Raw genomic sequence first — 19,380 nt, forward strand, 5'->3', positions numbered from 1 at the left:
TTACAGTGGCATTTGTAAAAATACCACGAATACATTGACCAAAGTTGTTCAAGCAACCGTTTGCTACTGTGCTATTAGTCGCTAATGGCCATAACTTTGATACTTTGAGCACTCTGGATAATTGTACAGGTACAGGTTCAAAAGGATAGATAGCATTGAACCTAACCTAACCTAATGTAAGTAGGATTATATTAGCCTATAGCTCAATTCATACTAACACACAATTATTCCCTTATATCGTAAAAGTGTGCGTACACTTTGTTTACGGACTGTGCATACACTAATATACTAGATCATAGTTTTTATCATGTATAGCTTCTAAAATGAAGCACGAAAATTCAAGTGAAACTCTGCAGATTATTACTAAGTTTTTGAATTGGGAAATGGAGAAAATGATCTAAGTTGTTGCCGTAATTCTAATAATGAGCCTTCCAGTTACTATTAAGTATGGTTAACACTACATTACGAAACATGTCACGATACCCGGAAGAAGGCATGCCTGTAATTGTCCTGTCCTTCATAGGAGATAACGGTTGCTCGCCTATTAGGCGCTTTCACAACAGAGTGGTCATCGCTTCCGGCCTTGGTAGTGGCCAAGCCTAAATCGGCTAAGTGTCCGCAAGTAGAGAGGAAAAAAATACAAAGCATGCACACGATAGGCACCAACGAAAATAAAATTTATTACGTTTTTTGCAGTTTCTTCCTCAAAGTCCCGTATCCTTTTGAAGTTCCATCTCCTCTGCTAAGATAAATACTCTAATATATTTGTGTTACGTCTAATATGTTTACATTCCTGCTTAAGCGAAATTAGCGTATTTACTGTGCTATGTGAAAGGACCATAGTTTACTTCAGCTCATGTTTCGCAATCGACATAAAACGCATGAAGTTGATAGTCAAGGGTGTAAGGTTTCATAGATTATTTGAATATGGCGAAGTATACGAAGGTAGTCTGTCTGAAAGTCAGTAGGAGCACTGAACACTATTACAGCAAAGCAGTTTGCATGAGTTTTTCTTTTTCTTCTTTCTTTCTTCCTGTTACTTGTTTGTTGTTTGTTTTCCTAGTGTGTGAAAGATTATAAGCCTCAACGAAGGAATCCTTCCTTATGGCCCTGTATGCATTGCCCTAACTTTACCTAAATGCTTAGAATTTCCGAATCATACACTTTGTGTCTCAAATCTAAGTTTAACATCGAGTTGATTCCTAGCAGCTATCTCCTGCTTAATGAGGATCATAGTGTAAACGTACTTCAAAACGATGAAGAAACTTAAATGGAATCTTATACGTCATAAATATGTGAATAATATTGCATTTTATTCAGCTTGTTTGAAATATTACATTACTTAAAGAAACTTACTGAAATACTCTAAAATGAATGTAATTAAAACCTAAACTCAGTGCAACTTACTTTTATGTTATTAGTACACTCTACACCTTCAGGCAAGAATGAGCATGATTTGACGATATTGACTAGAGGAATTAAATCGTCAGAAGATCTGATCCAAGCAATAAAATCTGTGAACTGAGGAATTGTAAAGAGTCTTATTTCATCTACAGAATCTAACACAAGATCGGAAAACATCTTCTTGGCTCTTTGCAAGAAATTGTCTGCTCTCGAAACTGGATCTCGTGTACGGTTGTATTCGTAACGAATATCAGTTTTCCGTGATGGTAACGGATATGCTGCTTTATTTTGCTGCTGGTGAGATTCCACGTAATCCAGTCTGTAGCTGGAAGAAAAAGTCTTATTAATATATTACAATAATCTATCATTTTAAGTGAAACATAATTAGCGGCTATTATATGTGGTATGATTGCAAAGTAACGGGTACTGTTTTTCTCCAGAAGTTTAATAGGTGGACATAATAAAAATATGTACAAACAAAAGAAACTGTATGTGTCATCTGTTTTTTAGCATAGTGGTCCGAAACGTTCGGATTACATCTACTTCTACCCATCGTAAACTCACTTTCAGAATACCTCAATCTTACCACACAGTTTCCCGGCGTGCAGTTACCAACAGATAGCGGATTGTATTTCTTTAGTTGAATTAAAGAATACACCGTCTGAAATTGTCGCTGCAATCCAAGCAATCATCATGACACATTTTCTCCATTTCGTTGTGAATTTCAATTGAAACCTTCTGTTTACACGCAGAAAGATACCAAAAAAAAAAAAAAAAAAAAAAAAAAAAAAAAAAAATTGAAATGTTTCAGATTTTAAATTACGTCCAAAGGGGCGTTTTTTTAACATTTTGTGTGTTACCTTTCTTTATTAAATATCATGTTCTTCGCACTTAAACCATAAGATCCAGTGCAACAGCAATATCGCAAAATAGTTTTAAAACGAGCATATCTTTAGAATTTCCGATACAGAGACTCACGCGCTGGAGATATAAATGTTTTTTCTGCACAACGTTGCCATTGCTCGCTTTGAAATCCTTGAGTTTGTTAATCAAAAATTCGTCAAAGTTTTAAAAAATAGGAAATCGATCATAAAACAAATTTCAAATTTCAAATTTGGTCTTCCACATGCTCATATTCGTTGGAGGATTACGTTATTCAAAATTCGATGACTTTATGTACCGTTATTTTATGACAATGTGAGAAATATACATACATTTACGCAGATTTTCATTATTTAATTTCTTCAAATATAATGCAGGACTCTAACATTTTATGGCAACAGTTTGAAAAGTGAATCGACATTTATCCGTCCGACGCAAAATGCCAAAACGAAAGCAATAGTCCTTCGGGACTCAAGTCCCTTTGGACTAAAAAAAAAACGGAATTGTTTCTCTTCGGTTGACTAGTTCTCCTATATGACTCTAAAAATGCAAGAATTTCGTATCTGATCTTACATTTATTCTGCGGAGCTGATCCAACAGAAGGCTAAAAAAAATTAATTTTTTAAATAATTATAACCAATTATTATGTAATTTATTAAATTATCAAAATAGGTAAAAGGAAAATTAAAATAAGAAATAATTTTCCAAAATTAGCCTCTAAAATTGCATTATTAGTAGAAGTTTACTGTTTCTAGATTTATTATTTATTTAATTGCTAACATTATTTTTAATTAAATTACTTCCTTCTGCGAAACAATATCAATATTTTTTGGTACCAATCTTTACCATTTGTACGGATGTACTAAAAACGGATAAAGCAAATCTGCTTAACAGAAATTTACGTGTCGTATCGCTTAAAAACAGCTTTGACTGTTTGGAGTTGGAAAGTTTTCTTTCTGCAGTAAAACAACTAACAATTTTAAAGAATATAAATAATTCTAAAAGCATACGAATATATGATTTTTTTAAATTTTAATAAACAATAAATAAAAGTTATATTCCACTAAGGGTTAATAATAACGCAGATTTAATAGAAATCGAAGACTGATAAACATCCTTTAAGAGAATATTTATATATACCTGCAATACCCATAATTCAAGGTTCGCGGAAAATGCAAGGCAGTTCTGTTTAGCAATGTAAAAAAATTGTCAGCTAGTCCCCTTCGAAGGATTTTCATCAGATTATAAATAGCTGTTTCAGCGCTCCTGCCGTTCTTGGAAGCATTAGAAAAAGGTTTCGTTTGGTATCTTTCACAAACTGACCATCAAGACATTCTGAATAGTTTGAGCAAGATTGTTATGACACTTTAATAATCTGTTTCTAACGAAAGAACCGAAGCTTTTTTTTTTTTTTTTTTTTTTTTTCAAAATGCTACATTCGTATGCTTAACGGCTGAAAGATGCTGTAATTCTTAGCACTGCGATACGTTGTCCGAATGGTATCACTTCATACATTTCTTTGAATGCTAATGGCCTCTGTGGGCCAAATTAGAGTATTGAAAGTGTCACTCACAGGTTATGGTTTTTACTTGAACTTTTCTGCGAATATATTACGGAATTTTGCATTTTTAAATAATGAAGCTAATTGCTATACTTACTATATATTCGTTTGCACAGCGACAGCTGTTCTGGAAGATGACTCCAACATAATAGCATGTCTTTCTTTGCAAAATACTTTATCGATTCTTTTCTCATTTTCATGAATTTCATAATCGCAATCAGTCGTGGAATTTATAAGGTACTGAATGAAGCTCTAGAGTAAAATGTTAACATTGCAGTATTATTATACACAATAAAGATATCCTGAAGTAAGTTCATTTATGTTTAAAAAACATTTATTTTAAATAGAAAGGTTTTTCAAATTTATACCCTTTCACGAATCTTTCTAATTTTTGATAAAAAGAACTGTTGACTAAACAGTCGATTAAAAGAGTTTGGTTGTAACATTTTTAACAAGGAAAGAACGAAATTATTTTGGAAAGGTTTATATTTGCCCTCCATTAATAATCTGCATTACAATCTACCACATACGTGATTTATCCCTTAAGAAATAAGAAAATTTTCGGGGAAATTTAAAATTTTTCTACATTTGAAGGTAATTTGAGGCACATCCTTTATCTACAACGGGTAAAATCCCTTCGCTTCAATTTTTTCCAAAAGTACTTTTCTGAGAAAAAAGTATAAATAATAATACAGACCTGAAACTCTTGCGTTGAATAAAGTAAGAAGGAATTAACAAAATTCTGAAATAAGTCTTCTAAACACTTTAAGAAAGACTAAGTCCTTTATTGAAATTATCAGTTTTAATGAATTAGTATTTCCCTAAACTAAGAAATTTTTGCGGCTATATCAGAAAAGAAAAAAATTCATAAATCTTCCATTTCTTATTATTATTGATATATTAACTATTCTTTAAATCCATTAAAGACACTAACTGACATGAAGCTGAAATACTATTAATTTATCAGCACTAATAAGAGTATTAGACTTTTTTGCGTCAAATTGCAGTTTGGAAATCTTAATGTAGTATTAAGTACTTGTTTTTCAATATTAATTTAATAGGTTATCAAGGTATTAAAAATAATTTCATTAAAGTTTAAAAAAAATGCTTTTACTTTGTCTGACAGTTACCATTTCCACACACCTACACACAGGAGAACACGCTTTAACGCGTCTTCTTAGCAGCAGATATTCAAATGAATGGGCTCTTACCATATTCCAGAACATTGAGAATGGGCTAAATTCGTAGTCTGTTCTACTCGGGAAGAAACACTGCAGCATATCTTTTGATGTCCTGACAGATCCTCTGCTACCATGAGATGGTACCGCAATAATAGGGCAAGTACCATGTACATCAGTATGCATCTATTGAACAATATAGCATGAAAAATACAATGTTTTAAACTAATGAGCTCCGTACAATAATAAAGGAAATACAAACACTATTCCCCATTGAAAGCAAATATTCATATTGTATTTCAAATAAATACATGCAAAATTTTAAAATGATATTTTAATGCGTATTTTTAATGTCTGGATAAATGCTTGAGGTCCTTAAGCATAAAATTCATGAGTTTGAGAGAGAAAGATCCTTTGGCAAGTGTCGCTGACGATCACGCTATTACTTCTTTTCAGTAACTGTAGTAATGAATTCGGCTTTAGCTTTGTCGGTCATTATTGCCCATAAAAGCTTAAGGCTCTGAATCAAACTTTTTAGTTGCGCTTTATATTGTTTATTTAATTTACTTCAGCTTTTGTTTCTGAATTCCCGTAAGTTACGAATACTCTTTTTCTGTTATTATATAGGTTGTATAACCATCAAGGTGACTACTAAATAAATCGTTTTTATACCTTCTTCCGTATTAGTGTAATTTTACGTAGTTTAGTTGTTAACACAAAATGATAAGTTGGTTTCTTCTCTTTACGGTTCCAGGTATTAACATTCAGAATAGTCTGGATTCGTAAAAACTGTAAGGTTTATTTAACTAACACGTCATTTTTTATGTTGAATTTTTTCTGTACTTATATTCTTTTTAGAAGGCCAGAATGTGTAAATGAACCATGTTTTTCCAGAACTAAGTTCATGAATGAAATGAGTCTTAACTAGGAGCGAGAAGATATACTGGATCATCTTCATGTGTATAAACTTCATCAATTTCTCCTTTACTTAACGAGAACAGTACAGAATATCTAAAATTGAAATGTTGGGAAACAGTTAAGTATAAATACACATGAGAAGACTGACTAGTTTTGTAGCGCAGGGCGCCGATGATGCTATCAGTTGAAATTTAATTTTGCACTGCTGGACCAATCTTTAAGCTTCTTTCTCTTCAGCCATCCAAGAGGCGAAAGCGACCTAGGCCATGGCCGACCATAAGAATTGTTTGCCGTGGCTAAACCTCCAGTATACATAGTGAAGCAAGAGAGTGTAGACAGGACCTGAGAGAATGTTCCAATAAATACAGCCACGTGGGTTCCTCCTTTTGACAGGTAGAAAGGACTATTAAATAGCTAATTAAGTTTACCCTATATAAGAAGACTAATTTCATGAACAGTCTCAAAATGCAATCCTGGATTCTGATGGCATTTTCATTTATGACCAAAACAATTTATATGTCTGTTATAGCAATTCGAACTATTAAATTACGCAGTGTCGTTTAGCAGATTGAGAGCATTACGAGCTAACAGCTTGTCCTGAAGCCTTACTGTTTCCGGCTAACCTATAAAGAACACAGGACTAGGCAGACTTATTCTACTATCTTTACTGATCAAAAACTAGATCTATTGTAGCATCTGTGGGTTACTCTTCCACATATGCTGCTCATTAACTTTATCAGCATAATATTTCGATGATTCCTAAGAGCTCTTTTAAAATTTAATACGTATTGTATTAAAATATGTAAGCTAGAGCATTCTGTCCGTATTCATCTCAGCCTCGTAAATGAATACACTGTGTAAAACATATATATATATTAATTTCTTTTGTCTGCGCTTCTTTTGTCTGATTGTTCTACACTGCACTTTCTTGCATGTGTATCATGATAATATTTAGCATAATTTTTATCTTTACGGAACCGCTCGCAACTAAAAAGATTTTTCTACCATTTTCGGAACTCTTTATAACTTATCTAAAAATTGAGGAATGTTTAAAAATTAAACTTTAAATATTTTTTCTTTTTATATTTTAATGTTTCTGATTGAAAACAGTTCTAAAAAACAAGTGTAACTAGATACAACTCTGTACTTAATTGTTATCAAATTCTGTACAAAACGATTTCGAGTTATTAAACTTATTAATGAAATTTTATGTATGATAAATTTACAAAATAAAAAGAGTAAATAAATATTTTCACTTACTCAAAGCACTATTTAATCACATTACGTTCATTAATAAAGAATACAATATTGCTACTTGATTATAATATTGCAAGGTAATAAAGTGCTATAAATGTTAACGTCAATGCTTACAGCACAAGGAAAGTTAGTTCAGAATTTTCCAATTATAATAAAAAAGGAGAAATAAACGAACCTCATGTTTTGCATGTTTGACATAAGATAATTTAAAAACAAATGCTGAAAGTGCTCCTCTTTTAATGTTGACAAGATATACTGGATCATCTTCATGTGTATAAACTTCATCAATTTCTCCTTTACTTAACGAGAACAGTACAGAATATCTAAAATTGAAATATTGGGAAACAGTTAAGTATAAATGATGATTAATGATAACAAAACATAAAATAAAGCGCAGAAATTCAAATATAACTCTGATAATGTAATAACTTATGCATTTTACATTTAACTTTCATTATCTTAAATAGTATTCTTATTTCTTCAAGCTGATTGTTCGAAATTTCAACCTCAGGTTGCAAATAAGTTGTAGTGAGATAATATTTTTTCATTCTGTTTTATGCATTATATTCCAGTTATTATACTATTGCCCATTAAAACTGCAATGGTAGGTAGGATGCTTCCGATCGATGATTATTTTCTTCATATATAGATCAAGGGAGAACATATAAAGGCAAATAATGAAACGCATATATATAACTCAAGTACTCTAGTAGCCCTACCTGGAACTGGTTAAAAAGATAAAGGTTTTATAATCATGATTACATTCATACAGTTAAATTATGTCTCATCGAAAAAAATGGCAAACTTACCAGTTTTCAATTTCGATTTTGGGAGATCTGTAACATACCAAGATTATTCGATCATCCTTCCGAAAAGGTGGTACTTATAACATGCTATCAGTTGGTCTAAAATGATTGAAATCATCATTGTGAACGATATCTCAACAAACCTATTCTATCATTGAGCTAAATGAAAATTTACGTATTTGGATATTACGGATCGTACAGCCCTCATCACAAATACTTGTTCATAATGTTATGCGCTTCACCGCAAGTTAGTCTCTCCACATACTATACGACAGTGACTTCAGCAGCGAAAAGAGTTGTTCACCGCAGGTTTTTGCAGCTAATGATATGTACAATGTTGCAGATGATAAACCTCAAAGGTAGCAGAAATAATTGGGCAATGCGTTTGCTATTATTGGAGAATACTTCTCCATAATGATCTGCGGCTGCAATAGTGTCTAAAATAATTGCCGGTAATGAAACGAATGGCATGACAGTATCTTTTAAAGCGATGGACTATTCCTGCTACTTTCAGCAGAAACGTCTGCTAGGGTAATGGTACCTAACCCATCACAGATTGTTGGAAAAATAGTGTGACTTCATTTTTTTGAAAGGAATATTTTTCTGTCTGTAGAACTGTGATGGTAGCATCTATGTCTGATGATATTACAATAATACTTTAATTGAACCACTATATAACCGTTTCTGGACCATTTGTGTAGTTATGGTATTGGATGACATTAGTTTGTAACCCTGTTCACGTCTATTACGAGTTGTTGAACGTATGACTACCATATATGCAACTGTGCGTCACCAAGAATGAGCACTGATCTAACCTTTAAATAAATATCTTCCAGTGTATCGTAATCCTGGGCATATGGAAAACCTCAGGGTGAAAATGGGCGACGTAATTATTGTAACTAATCAAGACCTACGAAATATAGAACCTACATAAATGCACAAGGTTTATAACATATATGCACAAGGTTCATTATATAAACATGCACAACCCGAGGGTCGACGTAGAGAACTCTGCGAAGCTATTGGCTGTGATCTAGGCAGCCTTGGACTCGGGGGTATACAAATTACGAACCCTAGTGGTTCAGAAGCTCAGAAAGGTCACTTATTGACCGGCCGGTGACTCTGGCAAGTTCTGGAGCAGACAGCTCTAGTAGCCCAGCGGGTTCGCTGGGTAATATCCCTCTGCGACGGGGAGTCCGAGTTACTGATAGGTAGCAAATTGACGACCAGTGGCGCCCTGGGGTCTTAGTCACTCCAGGTGCGTTAACTCCGATCTCTCCAGGGTTCTAGACATACAGGTAGGAAAGGGAGGAGGGGCCATTCCGCGCTAGAAGTGAAGCACTGCTTTGAAGCTTGGGTCACCAGACGGGGTGTTCTTTGTTTACATTCAGAAGCTCGCTTGACAAGATTCTGATAGTATTTCGACACACAACAGTTCCATAGAAATCGAAAAAGGGACACTCTCGCATGAAAGAAACATTCATAGTGTGATGGATAATAGCAATTTGTATAGTTTACTGACATTTACGCAAAAATCACATCCTGGTTATTTTTCGATAACTAACAACAGCGATTTTGATTATGAATTTGTTTTATAAAATTCTAAGCTGTTGCACTACAAAAATATAGATTTTTAAGGAAATTGCTAAAAGAGATCTGCCAAAATTTATTTTCTAGAAGATTTGAAAAGTTTGAAACTTGATGGCTAAATGTAAATATAAAATTATGTATGTTAAAATATTTGTAATTAGGCACATAGGTCAGATTAAGTTTTTATTAAATAGAGTAACGCATGCAAGGGCTATCTGCCTAAAGAGAGAGATGCCATCATGGAGGAATTTTGAAGAAAAACATACCTTTGAGTGGGTATTAAAAATAATACTTATAATTTTCATTCAAATTATATTCATATATATTTTTTATGTAAAACTTTCGGGTGTATGCTAAATTAGTGTAAATTACTTTACACGAAAAATATAGTGAATGCACAGAAATTAAAGATTTGCACATGCCGGAAATGATAAATAGGAAATATGTATGGGTATTTATGCATGTGCTTGCAAAAAGCATGTATCTGCCTTTGACAAAATACTTAAATATTCATTAAATTATTTATAAATGTATTTGAAATGAAGAATTTATTCACTTATAAACAACTCTGAAAGTACTGTGAAGAAATCTAATGATTAAATGTATCTAATTTATAATGATTATAAATGTTATCTAAATATATAATAACCTTAATATTGAATTGTAAACATAAATTGAAATCCTGTTGACAGATACGTTATAAAACTATTTAAGCAAGAATTGTTCGTATTGGAAAGCAATCTGTTAAAAGGTATTGTAAAGCAAATGCTATGAGATGCGCACTTAAGAACGTAATAAAGAGTTTTGGAATATGTATTGTTGAAATGAAGGGTAAAAAAAAAATCTGAGAAGTATAAATAAAAGAATTATTCCCTTTACATTTTATAATAACTCAGTTACAAGTTTTAAATAATACTAAAAAAAATAAATAAATAAATAAATAAATAAAAAATAAAAACTTATTTTATTCCCTTTCAGAAATGTTCAGAGAAAGTCAAATACTATTTAATACCTATTTAATTATTAGGAATTAGCGAAATACTTATTTAAAGTATTTCGCTAATTATTAATAATTCTCTAATTTAAAATGAACCGAATAGAGCATTAATTATAAATTGACTTACATTTTTCGATTTAAAAGAAGCCAAAAAATCATGTCATATTTAAGAAAGTATTTTAGGAAGAAGCTCTATAAATAGAAAAGAAATAATGCATAATTTTAATATTAATAATACAATAAACTTTGATCTTAATTTTTGTACCTTAACCGAATAAAATCGAATTACCTTAATTTTTTTTTCTAATGTAATTAACGAAAACTTGTGAAAATATTTCATTCAAATAAAACCATTCTGAGAAAACTGTCCTGTGAAAAGTATAGGATTTAATTCCGTTCAGAATGAAATGTTGTTTAAAAATATGTTGTTTTCACATACTTAGGACTCTGAAGTGTTGTAGAAAAAGAAAATATATACATTTATATGTATATTTGCGACGTAATTACAAAATATTTACACCCGAACGCGTCAAATCCCATAGAACTCAATGGTAAATGACCCAATGTTTTGGTCACCACGTAGGGATCGCCGGTGCTTCAGAGCAGGGTACGGAGAAACTTGTTTAGGGCGACTCCTTCTTACTTCCTACCATGGGAGGTAGTCATTACCATTGATTATTGGGTCATTTACCATTGAGTTCTATGGGATTTGACGCGTTCGGGTGTAAATATTTTGTAATTACGTCGCAAATATACATATAAATGTATATATTTTCTTTTTCTACAACACTTCAGAGTCCTAAGTATGTGAAAACAACATATTTTTAAACAACATTTCATTCTGAACGGAATTAAATGCTATACTTTTCTCAGAATGGTTTAATTTGAATGAAATATTTTCACAAGTTTTCGTTAATTACATTAGAAAAAAAAAATTAAGGTAGTTCGATTTTATTCGGTTAAGGTACAAAAATTAAGATCAAAGTTTATTGTAGTATTAATATTAAAATTATGCATTATTTCTTTTCTATTTATAGAGCTTCTTCCTAAAATACTTTCTTAAATATGACATGATTTTTTGGCTTCTTTTAAATCGAAAAATGTAAGTCAATTTATAATTAATGCTCTATTCGGTTCATTTTAAATTAGAGAATTATTAGGAAAATAGTATTTGACTTTCTCTGAACATTTCTGAAAGGGAATAAAATAAGTTTTTCTTTTTCTTTTTTTTTTTTTTAAGTATTATTTAAAACTTGTAACTGAGTTATTATAAAATGTAAAGGGAATAATTCTTTTAATTATACTTATCAGATTTTTTTCTTTTTACCCTTCATTTCAACAATACATATTCCAAAACTCTTTATTACGTTCTTAAGTGCGCATCTCATAGCAATTGCTTTACAATACCTTTTAACAGATTGCTTTCCAATAGGAACAATTTTTGCTTAAATAGTTTTATAACTTATTTGTCAACAGGATTTCAATTTATGTTTACAATTCAATATTAAGGTTATTCTATATTTAGACAACATTTATAATCATTATAAATTAGATACATTTAATCATTAGATTTCTTCACAGTACTATCACAGTTGTTTATAAGTGAATAAATTCTTCATTTCAAATACATTTATAAATAATTTAATGAATATTTAAGTATTTTGTCAAAGGCAGATACATGCTTTTTGCAAGCACATGCATAAATACCCATACATATTTCCTATTTATCATTTCCGGCATGTGCAAATCTTTAATTTCTGTGCATTCACTATATTTTTCGTGTAAAGTAATTTACACTAATTTAGCATACACCCGAAAGTTTTACATAAAAAATATATATGAATATAATTTGAATGAAAATTATAAGTATTATTTTTAATACCCACTCAAAGGTCAGTTTTTCTTCAAAATTCCCCCACGATGGCATCTCTCTCTTTAGGCAGATAGCCCTTGCATGCGTTACTCTATTTAATAAAAACTTAATCTGACCTATGTGCCTAATTACAAATATTTTAACATACATAATTTTATATTTACATTTAGCCATCAAGTTTCAAACTTTTCAAATCTTCTAGAAAATAAATTTTGGCAGATCTCTTTTAGCAATTTTCTTAAAATCTATATTTTTGTAGTGCAACAGCTTAGAATTTTATAAAACAAATTCATAATCAAAATCGCTGTTGTTAGTTATCGAAAAATAACCAAGATGTGATTTTTGCGTAAATGTCAGTAAACTATACAAATTGCTATTATCCATCACACTATGAATGTTTCTTTCATGCGAGAGTGTCCCTTTTTCGATTTCTATGGAACTGTTGTGTGTCGAAATACTATCAGAATTTTGTCAAGCGAGCTTCTGAATGTAAACAAAGAACACCCCGTCTGGTGACCCAAACTTCAAAGCAGTGCTTCACTTCTAGCGCGGAATGGCCCCTCCTCCCTTTCCTACCTCCATGTTCTAGACCAGGGGTTGAACCCTTCGGCCTAGTTGGACGGGGGTAATGACCCTTAGTGTTATTAAGATGTTGACGGAAAGGGGAACGCCTAAATAGTATCTTATATAAACATACAAGGTTCTGGTGAATGCATGCATTGTAGTATAAACTAATGCATTCATTGCTTGTTTTCATACATTATTTGCTTGCTATTTGCATGAGCTTTAATGATTTGGATGTGCGTCCATATGTACCCAATAATCCTGATTAATATTATGTACATGATGGGGATGAATTCAAGGAAAAGTGCGAAACATCATGCAGTCCACATTTAAAGTTCTGTTACAGAGATGTATATAGTTAAAGTAACTAAAACATTGTATAGACTCGAAGTTCTTTATGATTGTTCAACTGCTTTATAAAAGTATTTTCAGCAAATGCGGGTAACAGATACCAAAGTCAGTTATTTTTCCTTATCTTTGAGACTTGCCTAGTGCCATTTAATAGAGTAATGAGTGATTGAGTGTGACATGCATCGTTCATCAATTACTGGATAACTACTTGTTTCATTTCTTCTTGGCCAATGCATTTTGAGAAAAAGAATGTAGAAATTGTTTGCTTAATATTTTTTTACCAATCCTGTTTTAAAAGATGGGAAGAATTCATTTTATAATCTATGATGTAAACAATACAGTTTTATATGTTGAAAATTAAAAAATATACAGTGTCTCACAAAAGTGATGGGACACTTGTGCTTTACGAAAGGAAACTGTAGTAAAATAAATTAAAAAAAAACATGTAAAAATTTTTTGTGGGTGTGTTTCATACTTAAATTTAGTAACAATTATTACATAATATACATTTTCTCAAAATATTAAAATAGTAATTTAATAAAAATACGATTGTTTAGAACGGAGCAGAAAATGGCTCACATAAGTGACGGGACACTTACTTTTCCATCAAATATTTATCCAAAAATTTTACTTCTTAAAATGTTTTAATATTTTGTTGGATTTCCTTTTACTTTTAAAAGGTGATTTAATCTTCCTGGGATGGATTCGACTAATTTTTTTGTGATTTCTGGAGTGATTTTACCCCATTCTTCTTGAAGCAATGATTTTAATTGTTGTTTTGAAGAAATGGTGTGTTTGCGAATTCTTGATTCCAATTCTTGCCAAATATTCTCTATGGGATTTAAGTCTGGAGATTGTGGTGGTGTTTTTATTATTTCAGGACAGTTATACAGCAGCCAGAGTCTAACGTTCAAAGCAGTGTGCTTGGGGTCATTGTCCTGGTAGAATTTAAAATCGTTATGAAAGGTTCAATTTTCGTGCTGAAGATTTCAAATTTTGATTTAAAATGTCAATATAATTGTACCGATCCATTATACTGTCAATAAAAACAAGATTACCAACTCAAGCGGACGACATACACCCCCATACCATAACTCCTCCTCCACCATGTTTTACTGTTGGCACCAAGTTCTGTTTGCGAAATTCTTTCCTGGGTTTTCTCTACACCAAGATTCTACCGTCAGAACCAAAAATATTAAATTAAATTTACTCTCATCAGCAAATATAACTTCATTCCAGTAATCAGAGTTCTTATTTATGTTGGATTTTGCGAAAGCCAGTCTGAGTTTTCTATTCTTTTCAAGCTGGAGATGAAAATTTGCTTTATTTCGAATGCTGTTGCCACTGCTCGCTTTCAAATCCTAGAGTTTGTTATTAAAAAATTTCTTCTAAGTTTTACGATGAAACAAAAATTGCATTGCAAATATTAAATGCATTATTCCCAAATCCAAAAATTCGTGGGAAGCCATTTCGACTTTAATTAACGGAGATATTACTTAAAAATTCCGAAATTTTCGCACTCATTTTTCCGAGTGGCAACAGTCTCGCGCGTTGGAGATAATATGTTTTATTCCGAAAAGTGTGGCCACTGCCCGTTTTCAAATCGTAGAGTCTGTTAATCAAAAATTTGTAAGTTTTACGAAATTTATATATAAATGTGGAATTTTAAATCCATAGCTTAATATTTTTCTTTGCGCGCTGTCTAAATTTAAGCTGATGACAGCAAGAGTGAAATTGATAGAACTTTCGCCACTTTGTTTTATGAGAGGAGATGCAAGATGATATAGATGTGGTATTAACAGATGTAAGACGTTATAGTTGTTATGTTAATAGATATAAGATGTTATATATATCGTGGTAATATATAAACGATGTTATAGATGTTGTATTAATAGATGAACTATATTATAGATGTAATAATGTTTTATTAAATGTGTTTTGTTTGAATATGAATTTTGATTTTAAAACTAAAGAACCCCCCCCCACACACACACATATATATATAAAGAAGAATGTGTGTGTGTTTGTTCGCGTTATTGATTTCTAATCAGTTATGATCCATTTTCATTCCAGTAATCAGAATTCTTATTTATGTTGGATTTTGCGAAAGCCAGTCTCAGTTTTCTATTCTTTTCACTCACGAGGAATTTTTTCCTGACTGCTCTACCGTGATATTCAGCAGATCGAATTACTCTTCTAATAGTCTCAGGATTAACAATTATTCCATATAATGCTTGTAAATCAGCAGCAACTTTAGATGCACTCATTCTTCGATTTTTTTTTTTTTTTTTTTAATATTTTGAACAATAATTCGCTTTATTCCATTGGATAGCTTTGATGGTCGGCCAGATCTTCTTTTATCCTGAATCATATGATTCTTTTTATATCGTTTAATGATGTTGAAAACTGTTGAACGACTCATGTTAACTGTTTCAGCAGTTTCTCTAATAGATGTTTTACGTTCAATATGCAAATTAATAACTAATTTTCGAATTTCAGGCAAAGTTTCTTTTCGTTTAGCATTCATGGATGCACAGAGCTAAAAATGTATATAAAAATTCCAAAACAAACTGGAGAGAAAGACTGCAGACGATTTTATAAATTATTGATAATTGCTTTTGAGTAAAAATAAAAACCCAAAAAAATATTTTTATTGTAGTACGTAGTAGTATCTAATGGTGTCCCATCACTTATGAGCCATTTTTTGCTCCGTTCTAAACAATTCTATTTTTATTAAATTATTATTTTAATATTTTGAGAAAATGTATGTTATGTAATAATTGTTACTAAATTTAAGTATGACACACACCCACAAAAAATTTTTACACTTTTTTTTAATTTATTTTATTATAGTTTCCTTTTGTAAAGCACAAGTATCCCATCACTTTTGTGAGACACTGTATATAATTAAAAAAACTAAATTTTTTTAAATTCCAAAAATCAGTAAATTATGTTTGAGCTTATAACAGCCTTCATGTAAAAGGTTTTTTCTGTTGTATCTAAGAATGCAAACAATAAAATTTGAAATCTTTAGTTCGTTCGTTAAACGAAGATTTGTGTGAAAAATCTACAAAACTTCTTTTTAACATTAAGTAAATACAAAATTCTAAATCGAATTTTGAAAAAACAACTTCAAATTCACAAAGGCACCTTTCAAGTAATTTGTGTATCAAATTTCATAGCTCTGAGTCCCTCCGTCTCTGCATTATATTATACATACACGCAAGCAAAAAATTGCTGCTTTTTTTATTACAGATTACATTTATGTAAATTTTGGATATGAAAAGATGGCTTTAAAGTATTCCATTGCTTTCCCCCTTTCATTCTGGTTAACAGGAAAAAACTGAAATGGGGAAATTGATTCAAGAGGAATCGATATATCAAGCTTTCTTCAAAAGTTCTGACTTATATTAAGAATGGCCTTTAGTATGATTTATTTGTCAAAAGAGAAAGTTATTACATACTGTGTATCTAACAGTCTATTATTTCTGATTAATTATGGTGATTTTCTGAATATGCCTTACTTGGACAAATCATTAAGAGGTTGATTATCTTTAAAAGCTTTTTCATGGCCTGGAGCACCTCCTAATGCATTCAGCTTACAATCCTCGAGTTTCAGATTATAAAAGCAATCATGCGAATGCGATATAATGACTTCGCAAAGTATTTCAATTTTATTCCTCTCATCTGTTGTTCCCACAGCTTCGGCAAACGCCTGAGATTGAAATTTATACGTGTACTCGTAGCCTGGTTGAAGTATGTTTTCTGAAAAATTAAATGCGAAAATCAAAAGTTAGAAAACTTATGCTACATCAAAACAATAGTACAATAGTATCAAACAATAGTACATGTATAAATCTTTTTTAATTGAATTAATTAATAAAAATAGTAAAAATAATAATAATAAATTCGATAAAAGATTTAATAAAAATTTTAATAAAAATAAAAACAGCTCATTTAATAAAAAATTTTAATTAGTCCAAAGAGTTTCTGAAGGACTATTGTTTTCGTTTTGCGATTTTGCTTTGAATCACTATAAATGCCCGTTTCACTTTTCAAACTGTTGCCACCAAATGTTAGAGTCCTGCATTATATTTGAAGAAATTAAATAATGAAAAATATGCATAAATGTATGTACATTTCTCGAATTGTGATAAAATAACAGTATATAGAGCCATCGAATTTTGAATGACGTAATCCTCCTACGAATACGAGCATGTGGAAGACCAAATTTGAAATTTGGAATTTGTTTTATTATCGATTTCATGTTTTGTAAAACTTTAACGAATTTTTTATTAACAAGCTCAAAGATTTCAAAGCGAGCAATGGCAACACTCTACGGGGGGGGGGGGACCTTTTTATCTCCAACGCACGGAACTGTTTATCGGAAATTCTAAAGATACGCTCATTTTAAAATTATCTTGCGACATTGTTATTGATCTGAATTTTATGGTTTAAGTGCAAAGAACATGATATTTAATAAATAAAGGTAATACACAAAACGTTATAAAAAGTCCCTTTGGACATAATTTAAAATCTGAAACCTTTCAGATTTTTTTATATATTATATTTTATTTTAATTATATCTATTCAATCTATTATTTCTCATTTTCAAATCAAACCTCTTCGGAATAAATTACTTAAATCGCATTAATAATTGAACTAGTGTACAGATAATTTTCGCTTTCGAATACCAGTATTGCATAAACATGAATGACAGTTTACTCTTTTTAGTACTTGTACCTCAGGCTTTCCCAGTATACAACACCTTTAAGTAAATGTTTAAATCTGCTTAGTATTTCCCCGCCGCAGTGAGAGAAGGTTTGAAATGAATATTTGGTAAAGAAAAGGAAAGGAGAAAAATTTAGTTATCCCTCTTTATTAGAGTTTGATTGGTTTAGTTTTAATCCTATATTATTGCTAAGGGTTTAATAGCCTGCCATCTTAATTATTTTTAGTCTTACCTTTTTTTTCTGTCAACCTCAAAACTGAAAAAATTTGGAATTATTTATTTTTACAGACTTTTATGCAAATACTTATTACTGCTCTTACAATTAGTGTTTTATTTAGGGTCCATTGTTACTGAAATTGGATTAGAAATATTTCTACATTTTTAACACTCCAAAATTTATATATTACTATACGCATTTTTTACCATTGTTAAACTCATAGAATAAACAACCTGTAGATGTTTATGATCCGTTAACATTGAATATGAAGATATATATATTAAATCTGAAGCAAAATAAGATGTGAGATTGGATGATATAAACTTTATGTTCACACTTTATGTAAACGATTTTTACAATTACTTTTTATGCATAAATGCCTTTTTATGCATTTCTTGCAGCTATTTGCTTCTGTTTGATAGCCTTAATTCTTGACTGTAACTCGAATTTTCCGTGAAAGAAAACTTTTTCGCCCCGTCATGTCAAATTTATTCCAGGCTTCTCGGGTCATTTCCCAAAGTCTGTTCAGTGTTTTTGGAAACGTTTTTCTAAAGGACGTTTCCAAAAACACTGAACGTTCTTCCAAAAACACTCAACGTTTTTCCAAAAACACTGAACGTTCTTCTATGGACGTTTGCCCTTTCGGTTTTAACACACCGAAAGGGCAAACATCCATAGAAGATGCACCAGGTTACAGGTATTTCATTCATTGAAATACATTTTATTCCTGCTTCTGATTCTTTCTTTGCTAAACAAGCGGTAGTTGACTTACATGTGTCTAGAGCCTTTGTTCATATGAAGCTCAATTTTATTGACGTCCTTTCCATATAAGGCTAGAACTTCTTCAAAAATTAGTTCTGAAACCTGTTGATAGTAGAATGAATTACCATAATTCTTACTTGAGACTTTATTTATTTTAGTTTTTATCATTCTAATAAAATCCTGCAACTTTACATGAATCTTGTTGGGAACTTTTCTGTACTTTATCAATGCCATTCGTACGGTCATCTTCATCTATTGAGTAATAGAAAATTGATCTTTTCTTATTCC

At 31.2% G+C, this 19,380-nt stretch overlaps 1 protein-coding gene across 1 annotated transcript in view; it reads right to left on the reverse strand.

The window, feature by feature from the left end:
• Positions 1 to 19,380, reverse strand: part of LOC118185843 (uncharacterized) — a 150,072-nt gene that overhangs the window by 104,416 nt on the left and 26,276 nt on the right. The window contains exons 3-7 of the mRNA XM_085820875.1: positions 16,906 to 17,146; positions 7,376 to 7,523; positions 5,059 to 5,211; positions 3,945 to 4,099; positions 1,408 to 1,729 (exon numbers count right to left, since the gene is read on the reverse strand). Of these exons, the coding sequence (XP_085677001.1) occupies positions 1,408 to 1,729; positions 3,945 to 4,099; positions 5,059 to 5,211; positions 7,376 to 7,523; positions 16,906 to 17,146 (1,019 nt within the window). The remainder of the gene's footprint in view (positions 1 to 1,407; positions 1,730 to 3,944; positions 4,100 to 5,058; positions 5,212 to 7,375; positions 7,524 to 16,905; positions 17,147 to 19,380) is intronic.

This window comes from Stegodyphus dumicola, chromosome 7 (assembly GCF_044657685.1).
Source record: "Stegodyphus dumicola isolate Sdum_Otavi_A_Nest chromosome 7, ASM4465768v1".
NCBI classification, from domain to species: domain Eukaryota; kingdom Metazoa; phylum Arthropoda; class Arachnida; order Araneae; family Eresidae; genus Stegodyphus; species Stegodyphus dumicola.